Source organism: Drosophila mojavensis, unplaced genomic scaffold (assembly GCF_018153725.1).
Source record: "Drosophila mojavensis isolate 15081-1352.22 unplaced genomic scaffold, ASM1815372v1 contig_74, whole genome shotgun sequence".
NCBI classification, from domain to species: Eukaryota; Metazoa; Arthropoda; class Insecta; order Diptera; family Drosophilidae; genus Drosophila; species Drosophila mojavensis.
This window is the reverse complement of record NW_025318899.1, coordinates 19127569-19152211: the sequence shown is the minus strand read 5'-3', so window position 1 is coordinate 19152211 and position 24643 is coordinate 19127569. Positions and strand designations below refer to the sequence as shown.

The 24643-nt window shown below is 37.1% G+C and overlaps 1 protein-coding gene across 1 annotated transcript in view; it reads left to right on the top strand.

Moving 5' to 3' along the window:
* Window positions 1–24643, top strand: part of LOC6582959 (frizzled) — a 119762-nt gene that overhangs the window by 28238 nt on the left and 66881 nt on the right. Inside the window, exon 2 of the mRNA XM_002008604.4 lies at window positions 14773–14892. Coding sequence (XP_002008640.2) covers window positions 14773–14892 — 120 coding nt within the window. The remainder of the gene's footprint in view (window positions 1–14772; window positions 14893–24643) is intronic.

Here is a 24643-nt window from a genome sequence, read left to right as displayed (position 1 = left end):
CATATAGCGCACAAGTTGCGGCATTATCTGAGTCTTTTTTCAGCTCGCCAGTTGTCAGTTATCCAGCATTTTTTTCCAGCTCAATTTCTGAGTTGTTTATATAAAAAATTTGTCCGCTGACGAGAATTCTCTTGCCCGTCGCTGAAGCGATTTCAATGGCCAGCAAATTAATATACGAGTGCCATAGATTTATATGTACCGAGCCGCACTATATTACATATTGAGTAGCGAGGATTGTGGCTGCTGGCATTTTCAACTATTGATTTAAGCTACGGATCGCGTTCTGGACATGTAGGAAGATTAAGCTGTAAATTGCCATCGATGCCATTGACTTAAAATTTTGAAGCTTATAATTATATGGGGCATACAAAAAAGGAAATGAGGGAGAGGGCAGTGCAAGAGACAGAGAGTAAGAGTGAGATGGAAGGGCTTTATATGGATGGAAGCCGCCTATAGTGATGGGGGAGTATATAAATATTTAAGGGGTATTTAGAGTAGAAGTTGGTCTTCAGGGATGGAGAGAGCTTATAGAGATTAAGGACTATATATATTGAGAGGTCTATAGAAATGAAGGGGGCTATAAATATGGATCACGCATTTGGCGTGATCCAGAAGGTCGATAGATGTAAAAGCGGTCTATAGAAACGGGATATTTCTTCAGTTCGGATCCATAGAGATAATCTGTAGAGAGAATTTGATGAAATGAATCTCTTGAAAAAGCTTTGAGAGTGATTTGAATGTGACTGAAGCCAATGAACAAATGAAAAAAACAAAAATTTCTTGCCCTTATATTTGATTTTTTTTCAATGCTATAAAATTCCTAAATCTGGAAATGTTCAATCCAATTATTAAAAAAAAAGTAGTGAGTGAAATATATTTCCATTATTTAGTAATTTACTATATACTATATATTATATTAGATAGACTTGATATATTATATTAGAAAACACCAAAGCTGCTCTAAAAAACTATGAAAAGGTAGAGCTCTCTGCGAAGATACCATCTTTAGCCCCCTCTCTATTCATTCTGACTTGTGAAATAGTCTAGCCGAGCGCTAATTGCGAGCTTTGCAGACGTAGGCTTTAGTTGGCCGGCTCCAGTTACTTAACAAAGTCTGCCTCTAAAGAACATTTCAGACTGCCAAGCTGCTCAGTGTTCAGTGCTCGAAATTCGAATAGTGTTTACGCATGCAAAGCTAGGACTTCAACGTGCCGAGACCATAACTGAATAACCGATGCAGTTAGACCCGCATCAGAATTGCCTAACCCAGCTGAAATTTGCACTAAATTACATGGGCCAAGCCATGCGAAGAGCACAGCACGAAACGAGGATTTGGCCAGCGGGAGATGGAGATGGAGACAAAGAGGGAAAGGGAGATAGAGAGATATAAAGAGAGAGAGAGAGAGAGAGAGAGAGAGAGAGAGAGATGTGCCTAGCGAATGCGCTGTCATCGTTAGGCCAAGCGTTATTGTGGATCAGCGGCTGGATACTTGGAACTGGGAACTTGGTTTGAAATAAATACGAAATCATTTGTATATTTCAGAGTTTTGTAGTTTGTGTAGTTTGAAAATGCTAAAACATTTATCGCTGTCGCCGCATGGCGCAAAGGTGGCAAGGGAATGGGCGAGATGGAATGGAATGGATTGCGGATGCGGACATGGCAAATGGCTTGGCAGTAGATGAGCCGCTGAGCCGATGAGCTGCACTACCCTATGGCAGACCAGACCCCAAACAAGTACCAAAACGAACTCGGCAGTCATTTTTGTTTAGACTGCAAACTGTGAGATAAATTGTGCCTGTATCTGTATCTGCGTTGCATCTGCGGAGCTCGACTCTCGACTCGACTCGACGCGACTCGACGCTGTTGATTACAAAGCGCTCGCCACTGTAGCGAAACAAAAAATGGAAATGAAAATGCAGTTGGGCTCTCGCGATGCCAACACCAACTCCCCAATGTCCTCTCTGGCGTCTCTAAACGTCAGCGCTTAAAGTGTTAAAATAAAAGCAACGAAAGCAGAAAATAATACAGAAAATATAGGAAAAAAAATCTTCAGATCTGTAGACCGGCATTTGTTGCTCTGTGTGAAAAATTATGGCAGCCGACTGTGAAAAATTGTTGCAAATAGTTTTTAGAAAATGTTTTTTTTATTGCTTCTCTATCTTTTCGTATATTTTCCCTATCAAGAGTGCTGGCTTTTAGTTAATGGCCAGCCTCTGAGGCTGCAAATGCCCAAAGGAGAAGCCACAGCTCTTGCTCTACCCATCTCTCTCTCTCTCTCTCTCTCTCTCTCTATCTCTTGTATTCATGCGCGCACTCGCGCTTTTCAATTGATTCAATGCTATCGATGTCAGCCAATGATGTGGCAAGTGTTGCGCATCTGTGGCATGTGGCATACGAAATGCAGCTGCAAGTTCAAGTGTCATTTCCCAGGCCAAATGAAAATCATCTGAAGACCTTGGAAATGAGAAATACAATTTGCCGCGTTTACGTGACTGTTCAACTAAAACTATTTTGATCGCTAAACAATTTCGAGATGAACCAAGCACGCGGACAAGAGTTGAATTGAAATTGAAACTTAAATTGAATTAAAGTTCTGTATTTACTGTCTCTTTCAATTTGAAGGCATCAGAGATTATTTTTTGGCAGATTTAAGTTGAAAGAACTTGCTTTTTAAGGGAATGTTTTTTCTGATTATTAAAGAGCAACAGCGAACAGAAATGACGTAACTTTGAATCAATAAAAAGAAGCCATTTGGAAAGTGGTCTCAATATGAATGCCTTGATATGAGCGGTATAAATACATAACTAATATTTAATATTGAATTATGAGACAAAGCTTAGCATATGTTTGGTCAGAACAGCCTAGAACGTGGAACGAGAGATTAACATATGAAAGCAAGCCGATTATACAAAGATTAGATCAGCAATTCTTAAGCTAGCCTTGAAGACAGCAGCAAAGTCTAAATTTGAATAGATATTGAGCAACTGATATACATTATATATTCAAAACCATTTAAGGAAAACAATTTAATAATAGCTATAATTTTTGTTGTATTGTTAACATTGAGAAAAATAATTTAAATTTGTTTTCCTTATTCTCTTTCTTTTCTAATAAGAAAAGAATTACTTTTATAGGAAGTTTCTACATTCACATGAACTGAAATTAAAATATTATCAAATTGAAACTTTAGACACAAACAACTGTCTTCGAGCCGACATTCCAATCTCACAAATCTATCTTTACAATATCCAACTTCATCTGCACAGGCTTCTATGTAGAAGAAGTCTTTAAAGTATCTGCTTGCAACTGCAACCATTCACAATGGACTTGCCACATGTCAATGCGCACAAAGGCGAATACCCTGTCAGGCACTCGGCCATGGCAGCTTCCCATTCATTCGGCCGAAACACGATTGTTCGATCATCTTTCATTTCCTAACAATTTGCGTAGCTGTCATATCGATTATATGGCATTTCTTTGATGTAATTTGCTGCGTTATTATTCAAATGATATATAATTTTGAGCATTATATCACTGTGGACTGACTGTGCACTGTGCACTCCGATTGGGCCAGAGCTATGAAGCGCATCACCTTTACCTGGCAGGGCCGAGACTTTGGCTGACTCGTCAGCCACTGCTTAGCCACCTGCCCATAACTTGATTGTTGTTCTTGCAATTATTATTGGTAGCCTTTGCAGTTGAGAACCGGCTTCTAACTGTATGGCTTGCTGGCTTGCTGGCAGCCAGGCAACAGGCAGCAGGCAGCAGCATCGATATATCTTTGTGTGCAGCACACTTTGTGCCGTTAGTCCTCAGGTATCGCGGCATATCTGCATCTGTTGCAGCAACAGCAACAGCAACAGCAACTGCCTCCATCTGCATCTCCTTCGCAGCAACTGGCTTTGAGCTCCATGCAAATTGTTGTAATATTTTTCCTCGGCGAGCTATGTATCGAGAGGGGAGGACTTCACTTAAAAGTGGACCGTTTGCTTGTTAGGCGATACTATGGCGACACTACGAAATTACCGTTGCAGCCAAGCACTCTTTGACAGAGTCTAATGAGTGGCGCGTGACGTATGCCTAATGACGGAAATTATTTGAATCTGAAGCTCAAGCTTAACTGCTTGATCTGCCAGAAGGCAAGAAGGCAAACAGAGGAAAAAATAGAGAAGAGCAGTTAAAACCTGCTTGGACCTGAAAGCCGGATCGGAAGCTAAGCAGCTGTGGGAGGTATTGAGCAATGAAATTATGAGTGGATTAGAAAGGATTTTTAAATTGATTGTGACTGAAAGGCAGTGAAGCATAAAGAGAAGAATAATTGAATAGTAATAAAGAGTAAGTGTAAAGAAAACTAAATAAGTATAGATTGTATAGATATATAGAATGAGGCGAGAAAAGTTGATAAAAGAAATGCAAAAAATTTTATTCATTTTTTTATAAAATTATTATAAAAAATTATTATAAATTAATTATATTAATAAATTATTTATTTATTTATTTATTAATTTTTTATATAATTACCAAAATAATAAATTTCATTAATAAATTATTTTTGTATTTGTAATTGTAATTAGGTATATAACAGTGAATAATAATAATTAATAACAAATTATATTCATAAATTATTGATATAATTTAAATTATAATTAATTATTTGAAAATAGGCTTACATATTGTTAAAATATTTTTTGTATTGCCTATAAATACATATACATATATATACTTAATATATATAAATATATATATAAATATAACACTTATTATAAATACATGTACATATTATTGACATTATAAATTCTTGAAAATATCAATAGAAATATTTTCTCAATACGCCTTCAGCCAAGTCCCGTGACCAATCCAACTCCAGTTTCCTTTAATATAGTTAATTCCATTCAAAATCCCACTATAATACTTAGCTCTATAAGCTCAAAAAAACGTTTACTAAGCCGTCTAATGGGCCACAGCTTTAATTTCCATTGTTACTGGAAATTCTTTGGCAAGTCTTTAAGAGCTATATTTTCTAGCCGCGGCTTAAGTATAATCATTTTCATGCTCCGGCAAACACAAGTGCAACACGCCCACTCGGCTGCTGCTAGGCTGCCCTGGCTTCATCGGCAGCTTCAGCGTCAGCGTCAGCTTTGGCATATAAATTTCCAGACCCACCGCAAATTTGTGGCCACCGAACACGTTGCTGTCTATTAAATTCCATAAATTTATTAAATTATGCGCTTCAGACGATGCGAAGCAGCGCGGCGCGACGGGCAAGTGAAGCCAAAGCGAAGACAAAACGCAAGCCAAATGAAAATTGTTGTTGCAAAAGTTGACGTTTAATGTCTAAAGCAGAGCACACAGAGCATTTGTATAGAATCAGGAATATAGGAAAATGTGCTACAGTAAAAACAAAAAGAAAGAAACATAAACGAACGAGTTTACTCGACTAGCAGTTACTGTGGAATAAGCAATAAACGGTTGAGATGAAGAATGTTTAACTAGATGAGATAGTGTGTTTAGATGTGTAGATAGGTGGAGCTCATTCTTTTATATGTCGTATATATGTATGTCTCTTCTTCGAGTCATGAAAAAAGCTTTTTAAGTTCATATTTAGTTCTAATCAGAATCTGAATGGAATTTGTAGAGTAAAAACTTTTTCTACTCGGCATATTTTACTAAGCAAAAGTTTTACATTTATACAATATCGGTTATACCCTCTTCTGACATACTCCACTGTAGGGCATATTAAAAATAAAGCTAAAAAGAAAATTCAAAGAAATTGCCACCAACTGGGAATGCGTTGACGAGCCGCGCTACATGTGGCCAAAAACAGTTTAGAAGCAGCATGATGACAAGACTGCAGTGCGGGTGTATATATGTATATATATTTATATATATAAATGTATGTGTAGCTCTATGAATGAGTCTCAACCTCTACACAGCCGCCCGCCCCTGCTCACAGTTAAAAGTTTTCTGCTTTTGTGCTGGCTGCTCATTAGTTGTTGTCATTCTGTGGAAAATGCCGCATGACAGGCCAACTAAAAATTAATATGTCAAATTATGTAGAAGATGCTGCCAAGCGAAGCGTGTCCAGAGCTCGACCCCAGCACAGCTAACACGACCTAAAACTTTACACCCGCCTCCTGCCCGCCTTCGGGCAATGCAATTAGAAAAGTAGACAGAGAGCTGCCAAAATGTCAAATCGAAAATTGCTGCGCTTGCAGCCTGCCAACGTCGCCAGCGTTGCCATCGTAATAGAAGTCGCTGCCAGCGTCAATGTCAGCGTTGGAGCAGCAACAGCAGCAGCACAAAAACAAAAAAAAAAAAGTGCCAGGAGCCCAGCTTCAGGTTTTGCAGTTGGCTTCTCTGCCTCTGCACCTGCTGAGCAGTACCTGGAAGAGGCTAGAAATTTGAACATTCAAGCAGAAATCAATTCAAAGTCTGGCAGCAACTTGTGCAACATTGCGTCTGCAACATGTTGCCTGTGTGCATGTTGCCAGCCGTTTACAGTTTACAGTTAGTTGTACCCCGCCAGACAGTTGTACCCTATGATCGTTCACTGTGTGTGGTATCTGAAACTTGAAATGAAATGGAAAATGAATTTGCAGCGAGGAAATTTAATAAATATTTATCATTTTATTTTAATTTAAAATTTATCACTATTTATTTGATTTTCCTTATATTATTTATTATATTATATTTTTCTTATTATTTATTTATTTTTTCTTATTACTATTTTTCTTTATTATTATTTATTTTGATTACTTTACGAATTTTCAAAAATATATTTTAAATAAAATGAAAATAAAATTTGAATAACTAAAACTATTTTAAGCAGCTCAAGCTCAAGTAAAATTTCTCTAAATTAACTTATGCTTTATGCCATAAATAATCTTTTACTTTCTTTTACTAGGAAATAATTAGGATGGTTAGACACAGTAAAATCAAATCGAATATTGATAATACAGATAAAATTTTCACTCCTAAGGAGTATATTAAAATGTATTTGCTTCTGTTAAATAAATACATAAGCTAAGTTTAAGAACAATAATCTTGACATAAATAAATTTTTTTTTTTTTTTTGTTGAATTATTTATTTTACTTAGATATTTACAAAATTTACATTTATTTAGTTGAATTATACTTTACTTGATATTTATAAAATTGATGTTTATTTAGCTGAATTATTTACTTTACTTAGTTATTTATTTAGTTAACTCCTCTCTACTTGCAAGAGTATTTAAACGTTGTCTACGCTGTCTTAACTATTTCTTTCTTTTCCTTTTTTTTTGGTTGGTTAGACGCAACAAATTGTTTAATTTGTTTTGGGTTAATGTTCAAGTAGAAGCCTGTTTCTGGATGATTGGTTTGTGTTGTATTATGTGGGTTATCATGTTGCCGTTGCTGTTGTTGTTGTTGTTGCTGCTGCTGCTCTTACTACTGCTGTGGTGGTGGTGGTGGCTGTTGCTATGCGTCAGCTGCGTGACTGTGACCGCTAGCAACTGGATTGTGCCCATGTGGTATGAGTGTCAACGTCACGTTGTCCATCTCTCTCGCTCCGTCTCCTGCCGTCTATGTATGCGGCATGCAACACAACTGAGCGCTCCCCCCTCTCCCGCCCGCTGCGAACGTGCGTCGCATTTTAAGCGATCCGATAAATATTTGCCGGAGTCTTTAGGGCAAGCGACGTACATGGCATTTGTATATAACGTATATATTATTATATATATCTATATAAGTAGTGTCTATGGAATGTGCGTATAGCTCTTTAAGTCGCTTTTAAGTTGGTTTTAAGTTGTCTGCATTTAGCTGGCATTAACTGAGATTTCTGCTCTTGGGGCGTTTGGGGACTACGAGTCGTACAAAGTTAGCATAGGGATCTGCTGCGGAGGCTTAAGGCTAGCTGCAGCCAATTACAATAAATAATTTATTATGAAACACTTCAAGTGCACATTAAAGCTTATCTTCACGCTATGCTTCAGCTGTGAATATGAAATTAATTAATATTTATATATGTAAAGTAAGCTCATACATGTGTAACCCTTTTTTTTTCGTTTCTAGGCTTATATCATTAGGCAAGAAGGGTCATTCTAATATTCATATTCAAAACCCTTTTTCGCTGTTAAATTCAATGGCTAATTACTTTGTCAGAAAAACAAATGAGCAGAAGATGAAATACAATTCAGCTGGTGTTGATATCTGAATAAATTCTGTGCGCCCTTTTGCACCTTGCGTTAATCTCTCCCTCTCCCTCTGTCACCCTCTCTCTCCCTCTCCCTCTCTCTCTCTCTCTCTCTCTCTCCCTCTCTTACGATCCGACAACATTCACACAGCCTAAAGGCGCCGCACATGGCCCCACTCCAAAGGTTGCCCATCAACCTTAATTTGCGTGCTGTGTCACCTTTGGCAACATAAATTTTAAAACGTCGCTCATTATAAATTTCCATTAAAATTACACGATATGTGGCAGACAGAAAGAGAGAGAGAGAGAGAGCCAAAGATGGCCAAGAGGATCCGCTATAAATTCCATCACTCCCCGACCTCTGTAATTTACATGAGCCCAAAAACGGACTCGCTTACCCTGCAGCAGCAGCTCGAACCGCTTTTATATATCTGCCCAAGCTCTGCGCTCTTTTATATGCAATTTCTTGTTGTTGTTGCTGTTGTTGTTTTCGCTTCTTTTTTTCGCTCCTCATCGCTTTGGGCATAATTTGTACGTTGCCTCAACAATTTGGCCATGAAAGGGTTAAGCAACAACAAATTGGATGGGGCTGCCAACTTTAAATGGAGACACAGAGGGAGAGAGGACGGGCGGGAGAGCGGACAGTTCGAGGAGACAAAAAGAAAATCAGTTGGCTAAAAACAAGAAAAAAGGGGTGTTGCCCCGCCTACTGCCTGGTTTTTATGCCGCTAACATATGGACGGGTCGACATTTTATAGCCGGCGGTGCCCTGGCGTGGATTCGGGATCAGCCTCGTTGAGGGACCGCAAAAAGCAAATGTTTTTTGATATGCCATCGAAATGCTGAGCCCAAAGGTGGCGGCAGCGGCAGCGGCAGCAACTGAAGCAGCGGCAGCAGCAGCGGCACGAGTTTCAGTTCGGAGTGTCCTTAATAAAGTGTCGACATGTGTAATTTGTGCGGCCCTCGAACTTTGTCTTTGAGCGCATTTTTGTTGTTGTTGTTTTTGGTTTTTTGGGGCCCTGTGGTTTTTCGCATTTCGTTTTTCATTTTTCGGGTCTTTGGCTGCCGACCCATCCGATAATATTAATAAATTATGAGCGACATTTTTGATTTCGTTTGCCGTTTTGGTCAACCACGCTTAACACTTTGTCGCCTTTGCCCGACAGGTCTTTCTCCCTCTCCCACTCACTCACCCTCGCCCTCTTGCTTTTTACATCCTGCATAAAATTGCTTATTAAGACTTGTTGGACGCCTCGTCGTCGTCGTCGTCGTCGTCTTGACTTCACTTTGTCTTCGTTCCGGTCACATTATTGAATATCAATTTTGCCGTCTCTTATTTTGAAATTTTATTCAATGCTCGAATGCATGTTTTGTTGTCAGCAGGCAGGCAGGCTGTTTCCTGTTGTCCTTGCCAGTTGTTTCAAGTGCGACGCAGTGGCGTCTTTCCCAAAGGACATGCCAGACATCACAGACACACACACACACACACTCACATACACAGAGAGCGAGCAAGCAGACATAGACGACAGGCCCATCCTGTGCTGCACACATCCTGCGCCCCGAAAATCAACCCTTAGGACAATCGAATTGCACATTGGAAACATCCGTTCGATGCTTTAGATCTTTTGCCTTGCAGCTTCTACAGTTCTCCACCGTCTGTTCGTCTGTCTATTTTGACTTTAACAATGTCAGCAACACCCCCAAAAATACAAGCACAAATACACCCACACACATGAGCACACACACACAGAGAGAGATTCACAGCTATCATTAACGCTGTCGAGGGTTGTCTATGACTTTGGCTTCTGGCCCGGGTGGTTGATGATGAATCTGTGGCCAAATACCTTCAGCTAGAGTGTCTACGGATAAAGTTTTTGGCCCACACTGGTCTACATGTACCTACATATATATACATATACATACACATATAAAGTTTCATAGAAACTTCTTCACATTTTATTTAGTGTTTTTGTAGCCTTTCGTAGAATGAAAATTTTATGACCACGGCGTCTGGCAGGCACAAAAAAAGGCGAATATTTTATCTTAATTGCTTTGAAAAACGTGCGTATGTCTATTAAAGCTGTCTGAGTTTATGCCATTAACACTTTTTATTTCCTCAATTGTCAAACGTTTCTATAAGACCTGAGAGCTATATAAGGAAAGAGAGTTTATGAAATTATAGCTAAACATTAGGTGAAGTTTCTCAGTCTTAAAATATTAAAAGAAATTATTTGCGATGCTTATAAAATTTGCCATAAATAAATTGCAACAAAATTCAAATAAACTAAAGCCTTCTTTCAATTAAATTAGTTCAGATTATATATGAGTATCATTTATTATTCATATCAACAATTTCACCAAAAAAATTTTATTATTTTTTTTTAATATTACTAATATTTTATTTTAAATGTGTGTATATCAGGATTAAAAAAAAAAAAAATATTCTTTAGCTTATATTTCATATTTTATAGTTTATATCTTATATTTCGTATTTACACAAAATTCAAAAAAGCTGAATCAATTTTTGCATTAAATTAGCTGGTATTTTATACGAGTTTTATTTACTATTCACATCATCAGCAATCTCACCATAAATATTATTATTTTATTTAAATTTTTTATATAATGTAAATATATTTTTTATTAATTTTTTAAATTTCATATTTAAACAACTTTAGGATATATTTAATATATATTTTATTAAGATTTTTTACTTCTTATTTTTTATACGTAAATATATAAATAAATATATATATTTTAATTGTTTATGGTTTTATTTTATATTTAATATTTATTAAACTTTTAGTTATACTAAATATACATTTAATTAAAATATTTTATTTTGTTTCTATAATTTAATGTTTTATAATTAAAATGCCTTTTAACTTTAAACTTAATTTTTTTCATTTAAATATAGCGACTAACTTTTGTACTAGATCATTTGAAATTGTTGTCAAAATGTCTTGAATAACTTTTGTGCTTTATCATTTTTACGACTTGTCCAATGTCTTTTGTTTCACTGTGCCCTCGCAATTTCCTTTGTGCTTCGTGCCCTATGTCTGACTCTTGACTTTAGTCATAATAATTTGCAGGTTGCCCATCATCAACACGCCCCCCAATACTCCAACTAGCAGCCGTCGTTGCTAACCTGAGCTTTTTCTGCCTCGGCCTCTGCCGCTGCCTCGTCTCTCTATAAAATATATTTATAATAAATTAAAAACTCCTTAAATGCTGTTCATACTTGCAGCCTGCTGCCATTTTTTATTACATTTGTAGCCGGCAGTCAAAACAAAAGAGAGCGAGAGACAGGGAGGGGGAGAGAGGGATAGAAAGAGAGCGCGATAAAAAAGAACAAGATGGTAAATGTTGTTCGCCGCACAGCTAGGGCGTGGCCGGGGGCGCAAGGGCAGGGGCGTGTCAGCTGGCAACGGACTTCAGTTTAGTCGCGTTTTAGTTGTTGCTGTTGGTGTTCGTCCACGCGGCCGGCATGAAAACTTATGTCGGCGGCCTTTGGGCGCAATTATTTATACATGCCTCATAAAAATCGAAAACAATGGGCCGGACTAGGAGTCGACAGAGCAGACGAGGCCGTTGGCCAGGGCGGGGTGAGCCAAAGCCAGAGCCGAGATGCGGGCAGAAACTTGGATTCAGACTGACTCGGAGCAGGCCTGCCTAACAATGCAATGTGCAAGTCCCAGGGCTTTTGTTGTGGTCAGTGTGCTAGTTGTTGTTACTGTTGTTGTAACTCCTTTGGGCCACGCTGTCTTTTGGGCTTTTGTTCTAACTGTTGCCGCACGAAGCTCGAGTGCTTTAATTGGCCATAGAAGAGGCGTCTGTTTGACTTGGTGAGTTCATTTAAAGTGCGCCACAAACAAACTCAAATTTTACCAGCCCTGAATACTCACTCTGTGTGTGTGTGTGTGTGTGTGTGTGTCCAGCCCTGGCCATGCAATTCATCAGCTCTGTCAGCTCTGCGGGCAATGAATGCAATTTAATGATATTACGCCAGAGATTATTTTGGCTCTGGCCAGGGCAGCGGGGGGGGGAGCTTCAACCTTGAACTACGAGCAGACACAGTGAACACACTGTAAAACAACCCCGCCAATTGCATTGTGCCTGGCACTGGCCGCGGCACAAGAGATTTGAATTTTAGATAGAGCCACACACACGCACACGCATACGTACGCACTCGGAGAGAGAGAAAGGCAAACAAACATTGCAAAAATTGTTCTTGACTGGCAACAGCGAATACGAAATGTATCTGCATCTGATGCAAATCTCTCGACACATCTGCAAATGTTTGCCTCACGCATTTCTCTTGCTCTCTCTCTCCCTCTCTCTCTCTCTTTCTCTCTGGAAGTTGGCAACTCAACTCGAGTCGAGCTCATTTCACATGCAGCCAAAGCCCCCACAGAGGACGGCTGCTTACTCTGGCTGTCTGTCTGTTTGTCTGTCTTTGTGGCTGTCTGAAGCCAGCAAGGAAAACAAAAACTAAGCAGTTTGTGGGTAGGAGGAGCTGCAGCCACAGCAGCAAACCTCTGTCAAAGAGCAACCCCGAAAAATTTTATGTGTTTGGCCAGGGCATTATTTGAAGTTCCCATTAAAAATTTAAAAGGCGCTTCCCGCTGATCCTGGCCCCCGGATTGGATGTTGTTGGTCCTCAGCTCTCTTCACTTGGGGCAATCATCGTTAGGTTAGCGGCGCAAATTGCGTTTTTCTCTTTTCTTGCCTTTCGACGCGAAACGGAGGAGGGTTAGAGTCGCTGGGAGAACCTGTCGACGTTGCGACGTTGCGACGTCGCGTTAAACGCGTTTTATCTGGCGCGAGCTCAGGCCCCAAAGCCAGAGAAGAGATGAAAATAAACAACAGCATCAGCAAGCGGCAACAAATTTTATATAATGATGTTAATGATAAGCAACCAGGCAAATTCGGATATACTTACGCATATTTGTGGCGCATGCAGCCCGAAGAGGAAGACAACTTTTCAGTCTGACTAAGGAGAGAAAAAACATTGGCAACAGCGGAAGCGCCTCCAAATTGCCAGCCAAAGTAGCTGGCATCAAAATTATACACTCAGACGAAATGAAGATTGGAAATTAACTGAAATGGAGTGAATATAATAAAAGAGAAAAAACACTGATTTGAAACGGAACAAGATTTCTATAAAGATTAAAACTATTCTGAGAAAGTTTGGAAGATTTCGAAATGAAAAAGTTTGCCAATTTTCAACAGGTTGGTCTCCATGATATCTATAATATGCGTATCTGAAGTTGAATAGAAAAATTAATGAAATGTTTTATTCAATAGAAAATATAGGCAATAAAATATGAAATAATGTATTGTTAATAACATATTTAAGCATATAAGCATCAAATAAGATTACATATTGATAAAGCAAACCATTAATAAAATTTGTTAATCTCTTTTTATTATACTTAATAATTTCTTGAACTAAATTTTAAGCTCTTATAAATATTCATAAATATTAATAGTGCCCATTTATAATTGTCGAAACTGGCATTTTTTTTCTTAAATTGAATTTTGATAAATTAAAATTTAATTGTTATATTTTCAATAAAAATTCACATTAATATGTAACAAGTAATTAATGTGAATTTACAGAATATGTTAATTGAAAAAAAAAAAAGGATTTCTTGGGAAGTGCTAGATTCACAGATACCCTATGCCTAAATGCTTACACGATAAAGACATTAGGAATATCAGAGCGAATGACAAGCATACAGAATAAGAGAGAGGTGGTGGGAAATGTGATAAATAGATCAAGATAGAGAAGAGGCACGATGGGACAGGTTGACAATAATGGGATGATATAAAAATCAGTTTCTTATTGTAACTAACATATTTCTTATTATCAACCCATTGCTATTTGCTATTTCCTATTTGCTCGCATCTTCAGAGCGCCGAAAGGAAGAGGGAAAGAATGAGGGAAAAAGACAGAGAGAAACTGAGAAGAAGAAGGAGCATACGTAGTAATGGGATACGTAACAAAGGAGAGAGAGAGAGAGAGAGAGAAAACTTGAGTAAAATGAGAGGTCAGCATGATTTACAAATTGAAAATGTGAGAGAAAGAGACAATATAATAGAATGAATAAAGAAACAGAAGAAATGATCTTCGAGTTCTACATCTATAAAGAAACATACACATATTACAGTTCATAATCAGAGTATCTAAAGAGTTTATCATCTGTGACAATTTTGCGATACCCTCTCTTGAAAAACAATTAAAATTTTATTAAAAATTACAATCTACTTTTTACGACCTGCTGGGAGGCAGCTTAAAATTATTAATTAATGATGAAGTGTTGCGCCGTGGCATACAAACAAGCCACATTACATATCTCACTCTGTCTCGAATACAAACAAGCCACATTACATATCTCACTCTGTCATGCCCACTCTCTCTCACTCTTTATCTGTCACTCAGTTCTATTGCGTTCACAGATTGCTATTGTTGCCATAAGAGCAGTCGTTAAATGCAAAGTCTAATTAATTACGCAACGCAGAAAATTAATTTCCGTTGTGCCGCTTCACTTAGCCAATGCGCATTACTCATTCAGATATTTTCTCTCCTTTGCAGGATCTACATGATTGCGGAGCACCGTGCCATGCGATGTTCTTTCCGGAACGCGAGCGAACCGTCCTGCGCTACTGGGTTGGCTCCTGGGCCGCAATCTGCGTGGCCAGTTGTCTCTTTACGGTAAGTGAAGTGAGCGACAGACAGTTCGCTTTTATATACAACTTAATATTAATGCGCGCTCGTCTCTGCCACAATGTCAGGCACTCAATTTTCAATTTGATGGCGATAAATCATCAGAGACAGAACTGCAGTGCTACCACCTCCCCGCCCCAACCACCTCCCACAAGCTAAGCTTCTACTGCTTCTGCTGTTTGCGCAGGTTTTTCAACCGAGTGCTGCCATATTTTCTTTTGGCTTAAGAACATGCCTTGAGGGGCCCAAACGAAACTTTGCATATGTATGTGTGTGTATATCCTTAAGCAGCCCCAGCTCTGGCTGCTCGTGCTCCTGCAGCAGCTTCCATTATGCTGCTGCGGAGACGACGCGACGCTGGCACTTTGGCAAATCCCACGCATTGACATATTACCTGTCAGAGCATATTTTTCAATAAGCTTGGCAAAACATATGGTTAAACAGAGCTGGAAGGGGGCGGGTAGCGTTGGGCTCCTCTGCCGTTGCCATTCATATCTGCAAGCTGCATAACTTCTGTTTCACATCAACTCGAATATGCTTGCTCTAACTGCTTCACGTTGTTTATTTGCTTTAGCTGCAGGTGGGAGAGTAGTTTGCCTCTTGGCTTGTTTTCACGTCGCTTGCATACAAGATGATTGTATGTTGCCACTGAAAACAACAGAAGTGAGAGCGAGTGAGTGTGAGCACAAAGGCAAATAAATATTGTGACTGCAAAAGGCTTCTGGTTGTAGCTGCAGTCTTGCATAGTTTTCAAATTCCCAAAGGCAAACGAGCTCAGAACTAAGTTTCAATTTAATAAAAAGAGTTAAGCCAAAAATAAATGAAAGGGAGAAAATTGTCAGAATAGCTTAGCCAGCATTACTATAAATATATTTGAAAATATATAAAAGTTTATTAAAAATATAATATTAAAAGAATTAACAAAATATTTATATATAAAATTTAATACATACATTTTTAGCCATTAAACATCACAGGAAAATTAAAAATAAATATATTTTTAAAAATTTATAAAAGTTTATTAAAAATATGATGTAAACAGAATTTTTTTAAATATATATATAATATTAAATACATAAATTTTTAGCCATTAAATATATTTTTTAAAATTTATAAATGTTTATTATGTTATTAAAAATATAATGTAAAAAGAATTAAAAAAAAATTATATAATATTAATTATATACTATTAAATACATAAATTTTTAGCCATTAAACATCTCAGGAAATCGAAATAGATTATTGCTCTAAGATAAATATAATTTTATTTTATTTATTTATTTTTTTTTTTAAGTTCAGCAGAAAAGCTAAATATTAAGATATATTTTTGGGGGTTAGAGCATGTTTCTATATTTATTTTTTTTCTGTAATTTATTAAAATATTTTGTGAATTTAAGTTTATTCAATAAAATTGTTAGCCATGCCACATCACAGTCAAACAAAATTGATTATTGCTGCAATATAAATCATCTTTTAATATTCTTCCGACCATAAAAAGAGTTTATTTACATATTATCCCAACCCTTTTCAAACAATTTACGCGTTGCTCGTATGCAAATTATTGCCTTATTTCAAGCGTCTTCCATATTTTATATACATACATATTTGTATATGTATGTGTTTTACGCTTGTCTCTAGCAGAAATTTCAATCTCGAATTTGTTACCTTTTTGAGTGCAGCCCATCGCTGGCTACATAATATAATATCATATAGACCAACATATCCATCAAGTATCATGTGCCATAAAAAGTAAGCTCAATTTGAATAAAAAATCTATTTGGCTGAGCGAATGCCATAATTTGGCCAGAGTAAGCAAAAATAACGAAATATGTTAGAGAAAGAGAGAGAGAGAGAGAGAGAGAGAGAGAGAGAGGTGAGGTGGAGGGGGCTTACGAACGCATCTATCAAATATTTTAGTCAACAGCACAAATTTGTACGATCTGTGGGTGTTTGGGAGTTAACTTACAGCTAAAACTGTTGTTGGCTTGCAGCATGTCATAAAGTTGAGCTACATCCATCACACACATGTCTAGAGTAGTGGGTGTGTGTGTGTGTGTCTGTGTGTGTGGGGGCGAGAACATTGTCACTTTCAGTGCGACAAATTTTGCATAGCTGCTGCTGCTTGTTTTTCTCCCACATTTTTCCGCTTTTCTTTTGCTTTTTGTAATAAATTTCGCCTTGCATGTCATTTGTCGCCCATTGTCAGTGGCATTTCTCTATGGTTTTTTTGTGTTTCTTGTGGGCGTGGCCACGCATACCACTCTGCGCACACTATGTATGTACAAAAATGATTATTTTGTTGCCTATTTCCACTTAGTTGCCCAACAACATCCAACATCCACCACTTCCTTTGTACAGCTCCCAGTACTACATTCATTTTTTTATTTTGATGAGAATGAGAATGAGAATGATTATGTTCTCCAAGCGCGCTCATTTTGCATATTGCATTTAGGGTAGCAGCTTTCACTTTCAGCTTTGCATATTTTCCATTTCAATTTTCATTTTCATTTTTCCTGCTCAACATGGCTGCTGATGGAAATGTTTGCTTTGCTCATTTGCTGGGCAAAACATGATGATATTTTAGATTAACAGTCGATTGCCTGATAAATGTTTTTCGGTCTGTGCCTAACAAGGCTAGATGTTGCTTTAGAATACAAACAAAATTCAGTTCAGATCAATTTTGTATTCGTTCAGCTGAAATAGAATTTGTAAACAAATAAAATTCTACATATTGAAATTAAAAAAAAAAAAAAAAAAATTAATTCCTATTCCTAGTTTAGTTTATCGAACAATAACTCGTACAAGAAATATATTTTAAGTGATTCTTGTTATGAAAAAAATTAAAATAAATTAATTGGAATAATAGTAGAAAAATTAAATATATATACCAAAGAAATTAATGAGGAATAACGCAAAAAAAAAAATAGAAAAATGATAATACTGCTCTCAGAAAATATATATACTAAAATATTATTTTATCTTAAATTATACAAAACTTTCATTCAGAGCACAAACAAACAAAAGTTAAGAGCATGTCAAGACAGTGAGAGCATATCAATTTACTATTTACTTTTTACTATAGACTATAAAAGTAGACAGATAAACTGAAAAGTTTCGCATTCTTCTTGGTCTAATTGAAAAGTTGTCTGTTGGAATGGAAAAGTTGCAGATGTCAGTGCCTGGGGGCTTAGTGCAGCTCAGCTGAGTATCAACTGGAATATAAACAAACACATTTATTTCAATTTCGCCAACGCAACGCAACTCGAACTAAAACCAAACAAATATGTTTTACTATGTAACCTGACTGTGAACTTTGCCGTTTGACTTTTGACAAGCTGACAGATAAAACGCCGTGGAATCTGAGTCCCAACTTAACGCCTGGAGACAACGAGAATGTCACTGATGATAGCGGGATGAGAGCGAGGGAGATAGAGATAGAGGAGCAACTGTCAACAATCAACACCTTTTTCATTAAACGCATTAGATGGGAATGAGATGGGAATGAGATGAGCGACACGTCAAGGCATGACATTTGTTTTACAATGAAAGCGAAAAGGAAATGAATGGCGCTGTAATGGGCTCTCAATGAGTTGCCAATGGGAACCAGGACTGGGCGCGCCTGGGCTGGGCGAGAATAGTATCACATACATGTCGTAACACACGGCAGCTAGCGCTGATAATGTTGACAACAAATAAGCGAGCGGGCGACCCAGTCAGTCAGTCAGTCGGCGTTGTTGTTGACTTTGATGAGTTTTCTTAATTACAAAACCTGTAACAGAAGTTAACTGAGGCGCATGTTGACTGACAGACAGAGAGAGACAGAGTGAGATAGATAGAGAGAGAGAGAGAGAGAGAGAGAGAGAGAGAGAGAGAGAGAGAGAGAGAGAGAGAGAGAGAGAGAGGGCCGGGCAGACAATCGGGGCGGACAGGATGTGCGCAAATATGCCGTGTCACGCTGACGAAAGTGACTGCAGCCAGATCCTGAAGTTTTTAACAATATTTATATACTCACTCACTCATACATATACACATATGAGCCCCCAGGCACGGAACCGAAAAGCTCTTGCCTCACGTTGTTTGTCCAGCATTTGCATAAATGTGTTGAAAATAATCACAAATATTTGTTAAATATGCACATTTAAATGACAACATAAACAATATTTTTTTATGCATTCTATATTTTGTAATCATTTAAAAGTCTCGGACAGGCAACAACTATAAAATGTCCAATATATTCCAGTTAAACTAAAAACAGAATATCAAACGTAGCCGTAAACATTTACCACAATTTATGCCGCAATTATTTTTTTCAACAAATTCACAAAAAATAACCTGCACAAAGCTTTATGCTAATCGTAGGCGCTGAAATAGATGATGATGCCGAAGCACCCCCTAACTAACATAAGTCAAAATTGGATAGTTTTGAGTGCTTGACTGGGAAATACCCTGGTGTTGAGTAGTTGTGTTTATGGGCTTAAATTTGAGATGAATGCAGAAAACAATTGAAATTCAGAATTTATTCATAGTTTATATTGAATTAAGTCTAGAACTTTGAGTGTTCGAGATATGCTGAAATATCCAAAGATTGATATCGATTATTGTTGAAAATAGTGATCGATGTTGATAACAGCTTATATATACTTGGTTCAGGTATCATATGATATATAATACAATATATATCTTATGATATATGTATATACTTTATGGAATCTACAACGCCTTCCTCTATCAGCTACATTCACTGAACGCCAACCAATATACCCCGTATTTCCATTTTCATTTGGTTGTAGAGCATAACTATAGAGGCCCCCTATAGCGCACCCCAGTCCAGCACCTCCCTCCCTATTGTTGTTGTCTCTTTGGCAGTATGCAAATAACATAGTCATTTGGTTTGAATTTTAAATAAACAAGTAAGAAAGCTCTAGTCGAGACTACTCGACTACGAGATCCCCTGAACCCTTGGAGTAATAGCTATTTCAATAATTTTTCGCGTCTTTCAGCTTACACAAGAAACACGCACACACACACACACACACACACGAACGCACGCACGCACTCACAGGCATACATACATACACACAAACACACACACACACACACACACACACACACACACACACATACACAAACAATTACATACATATACACACACAAGCATAAACACGCATGGGCTGCAGTGTGCGCTTACTATGAGAACTTAACTTGTTTAATAACTTTTTTTATGGACGTACGATCTTCATGAAACTTTTAGATTATGATTATAACATGAATATGCATGTAATTGCCAAAGCACAAGTCTTTAGTATTTGAAATACGCTTTTTACAAAAGTGAGGGTGAGGGGGTGAATTTAAGGGTGGGGGGTAAATTTTAACAAAAACCGAAATTGTATAAATTGCATATAAGCATACATTAAAAATTTGGAGACTCTAGCAATAAAGGTGTAGAAGATATAATTTTATAGCTGGTTTTCGATAAGGGTTTTTATCGATAAAAAAAGATCGGGATGAGTTATCGATTTTTAATGATAAACTTGATATGCGCGCTGTAATTACGAACATTAAAAACAAAAATTTGAAGTCTCTAGCTCTTATATCTTCTGAAATCGACGCGTTCATACATACGGACAGACGGACAGACGGACAGACGGACGGACGGACAGACGGACAGACGGACAGACAGACGGACAGGGCCAAATCAACTCAGCTCGTCGCCCTGATCAAGAATATATATACTTTGTGGGGTCTGCCACGCCTCCTTCTGTCTGTTACATACATTTCAACAAAACCATTATACCCTGATTTCCCATTGAAAAAGGGTTCAGGGTATAAAAACGCTAGAAACAAAACGTTGGAGCATAAAGGAAAAAAATTTAATTTAATTTATGCAAAACTCACTGGACAAGAGTAAAGCAAAGCAGAAAGGGTGGGGGCTCGGAGGCGGGGTAGTGGAAAATACGGTTTAGTATTTTTTTTCGACTGTTTTTAATGACTAGTTTTAGAAAATTTATGAGCCGCAGCGGCGTTGAAATTGAAATTAAACATTAAATTTGGGCTTTCTGTGAGAGGTGTGGCCACAATTTGCGTGGGACGAACGCGGCTTAATCTACGGGGAGTTGGCAGTGTGCATAGATGGTGTTTAAAATTAACGCATTAAAGCGATATGAATTCAGATGTTAGTTAACGGGACAGACGACTGAAATATAAAGTTGTCAAGTTTGTGAGGAAATTATCAGCCAGGCCCTATTGTATAGGAGGGAAGAGAAATTTAGAATGGAAATGGAGCTATATTAAGAAATAGTGTACAGTATTATAGGGGAAAATAAAGTAAACATGTAGACGAAAGTTTAAACAAAATCTTTAAATCTTTAATAAATTCAATAATTATTATAAATGCAATGATTTTTTTTAGATGATTATGCCTAAAGTTCAAATTTATTTAGCGAACTAAATTAATCAATATATTGAAGCTAAAAATTGGTCTCTCTCAATGCTATGTTATATACATGCTTGTATGTTTTTGTATGATAAAACATATAAATATGTATCATATTGCTTCTACTTTTTCGATTCTCAGTTAGTTAAAATTTGTAAACATTTATACGATTTTTTTCGAATCTCAAATTCATGAAAATGTATGCAGATTAAAGATTTTTTCGTGTTCCCATAAACACAATCTGCTCGTTTCTGATGCTCATAACTTGATGTTGATGATGCTGTCTAATGCTCTATCGACCTCTAGAGCTCTGACGCCTAATACAAATTAGTTTTTATGAAACTATATGACCCAAATGCTAATTAATATATTTAGCATTATTTAAATGCTAATCGTATGATCAAAGGTGTGTTAGCCGTCTATTTTGGCACAAAACTAGATAAGATTATGAATAGACTTGTCAGCGCTGACAGTTTGGAAGCTTAGAGCTCTGACATTGTTTTATATGTTCAGCTTGCTTTGCAGAGTTTAGTTCTTTAGGATTGGTTGTTAATAACAATAAATTTGACTTTCATTTTATGCAATTAATATTACCCCAGAAATACAATTAAAATTGTGTATGAAATAAATTTGAGACAGATAGTCAAAGCCAAGTGTAAAATAAATCAAAAACTAAGTATTATTACCTATCCATAAAATATAAAGAATATAGAGTTATATTATATATAAAAAATTATTTTAATATTTTTTATTAACTGTCACGTCTAATCATTAAATAATTAAAATAATAACTGTCAATAATAATAATAATAACTTACGAGAAAAATAACACTTGATTTATGTTACATCTTATTTAGGTGATAGATATTTTAATTTAATTATTTACATTATTAAAAATATGCTCCAATTATGTATAATTGTTTAAATATATTTTACCAAATATTTAATGTAAGTTCTACAATTTTTTAACAACCAAGACATCAAGGAATTGATGTTATTTTCCCAAATTAATTTCTAGAACAAGAATCTAACCTCCAACAACTTCTAAGTATCTTTTTTAAATTTATCCAAAAAACGAAATTTACCATACAAGTGCGCTGTTGAGCTTTTGCTACCTCTTCACAAGTGAACTTCCTTGGTTGCTACTCAGATCATGAGCGTAGTTAAATGTCTGCCGGAAACTGAGTAACTACGCCCCGTGTTTATCAAAGCGCTGCCCACGCCCATCACGACGATGAGATGACAACAAGAGCCAAGCGCTGGAGCTCGAGTAACGCATAATTTTTGGCTTAGTCGTTTGCCAGAGATGGAGATAGAGCTGGCGATAGAGATAGAGATAGAGATAGAGTTGGGGAAAGAGATGGCTAGGTTGGGGGAGCTGTAGCTCTGGAGTAGTGCCAAGGGGGCGCTGCTACTCTGATGACTGTTTCCGACTGTTGGTTGGCTTTGGCTTGCCATTGCCATTGCCTTTGCTTATTTTACTTCATTTGTAGCTACAATTTCAGCAGTCACACCTACAAGCGACCACGCCCTACGCCCCTCACTACAAATGAACAGCATGCGTGGCATAACAAATTGCTGTGCAGAGTGTGAGGTATACATATACTACCATCTGTATATAGTATATAGTATATATATATGTAATCTTGAAATGGCAGAGCAAGCATCTGAAATAGACGTCGCGTAACCCTTGCCTTTTGCGGGACCTGTGTTGGAGCAATCCTTTCCCTGAATTGTTTGGCATAAATAAACAATTCAATTCAATTTTGTTGTCTTTTTGCGTGTGTGTGTGTGTGTGACTGTTTTTTTTTTTTTCAACTTATTTTTATATACCTTGTGTATGTCAACAAATGCGTTACAAAAACTCCCCCATACACAGATAGACTCACACACACACACACTTTGACAGCCACAGACACACGCGCGGGCGCGCTCCCCAAATCTCAGGCATAAATTTTACATGTAAATGAGCCAGACGTTAAGACGTTGGCGGGAATTAGACATAGGCATGGCAGAACTATAAGCTAAGACAGAAGAGCGTTAGCTTATGAAGAGAAGAGCTAGAACCAGGCGATGCCCTGTAATTGAAGAGAGGCGGAGCTTAGATGTGCTTTAGTTATTGTGTAATGGGTAAATGATGTATTATTAAATACTTATGAAAATGTTAAGATTAATTTAAATTTTAGTTTAAGTTTTTAATTGAAAAGTGAATTTCAAATACGAATTGTAGTAATTCAATTTCTTCATAAATTTAGTTGGCCTTAGTTATTATGGGCTTATTATATATTCATTTCTAATTTCTAACTTTTAACGAATTAATTATTTTATGTAAACAATAAATTTTTAGCGAAATTATAAAACTTCATAATCCACTATTCAGTCTAAAAAATTTAAAAATAATAAATAAATTGCTGATATAAGTCTCAACTGAAGAATTTAGTAAATGATCCATTGATGAAATGAATTAACAGATTATAATTAAGAATATTATTATTTATTTATATTATTAATGCTGAAATATTAATGATTGATAATTGTTTCCTAACAGAGGATTTTCCCATTGCTAAAGTTTATTTTATATTTTATAGAATGAGTATCAGCCGAAGCTAAACTCAAACAACTCAAGTACTTCAAGGTAGTCAACCTTCATCATAGACACTTTTGCTGCAACTTCATATATTCCACACATAACACAAATACACCCCATATACCCTATCGAGACTCAACACATGTGAAACCTAGAAAATTCATACAAATAAGAAGTTGCGCCTAGCGACAATTGGGTCGGGTGTTACACATCTATGAATAATTCAAATGTTTCTTGGCTGTAATAATAATAGCAGCACATTATGCAATGGCAAACAACTGCAGAGCAGAGCTGTAGAGCTGCAGAGCTTCACTGATAGTTTTGTAATGATCAAATTATATGGCTTTGCTTGGAGGGCACTGATTAGGCACGTTACAGGGGCAAGAAGCAAGAGACAAGAGACAAGAGCCAAAAGATTTAAGGCTCAGCCGAGGCTTAGTTCAATGGTAATGAATTCATTTAAATTGTGCGTAATTAGCTGGCAAAAGCCAGAGAGCTGGAGAAGCTACAGCTGGAGCCTCGCCTGATGGGAGAGTTGAGAGTTATCCAGCTCTAGTTTATGGGGAGCTTATGGTGTTGAATTGTGTGTGTGTGTGTGTGGGTGAGTGGGTGAGTTGAGTTGAGTTGAGTTGCCTATTGTGGTGGCTCGTCAATGTGGTTGAGCCATTTAATTGGAAATGGCCTTTAAAGCCTTACGAATTGTCTGGCAATTGTGTGAG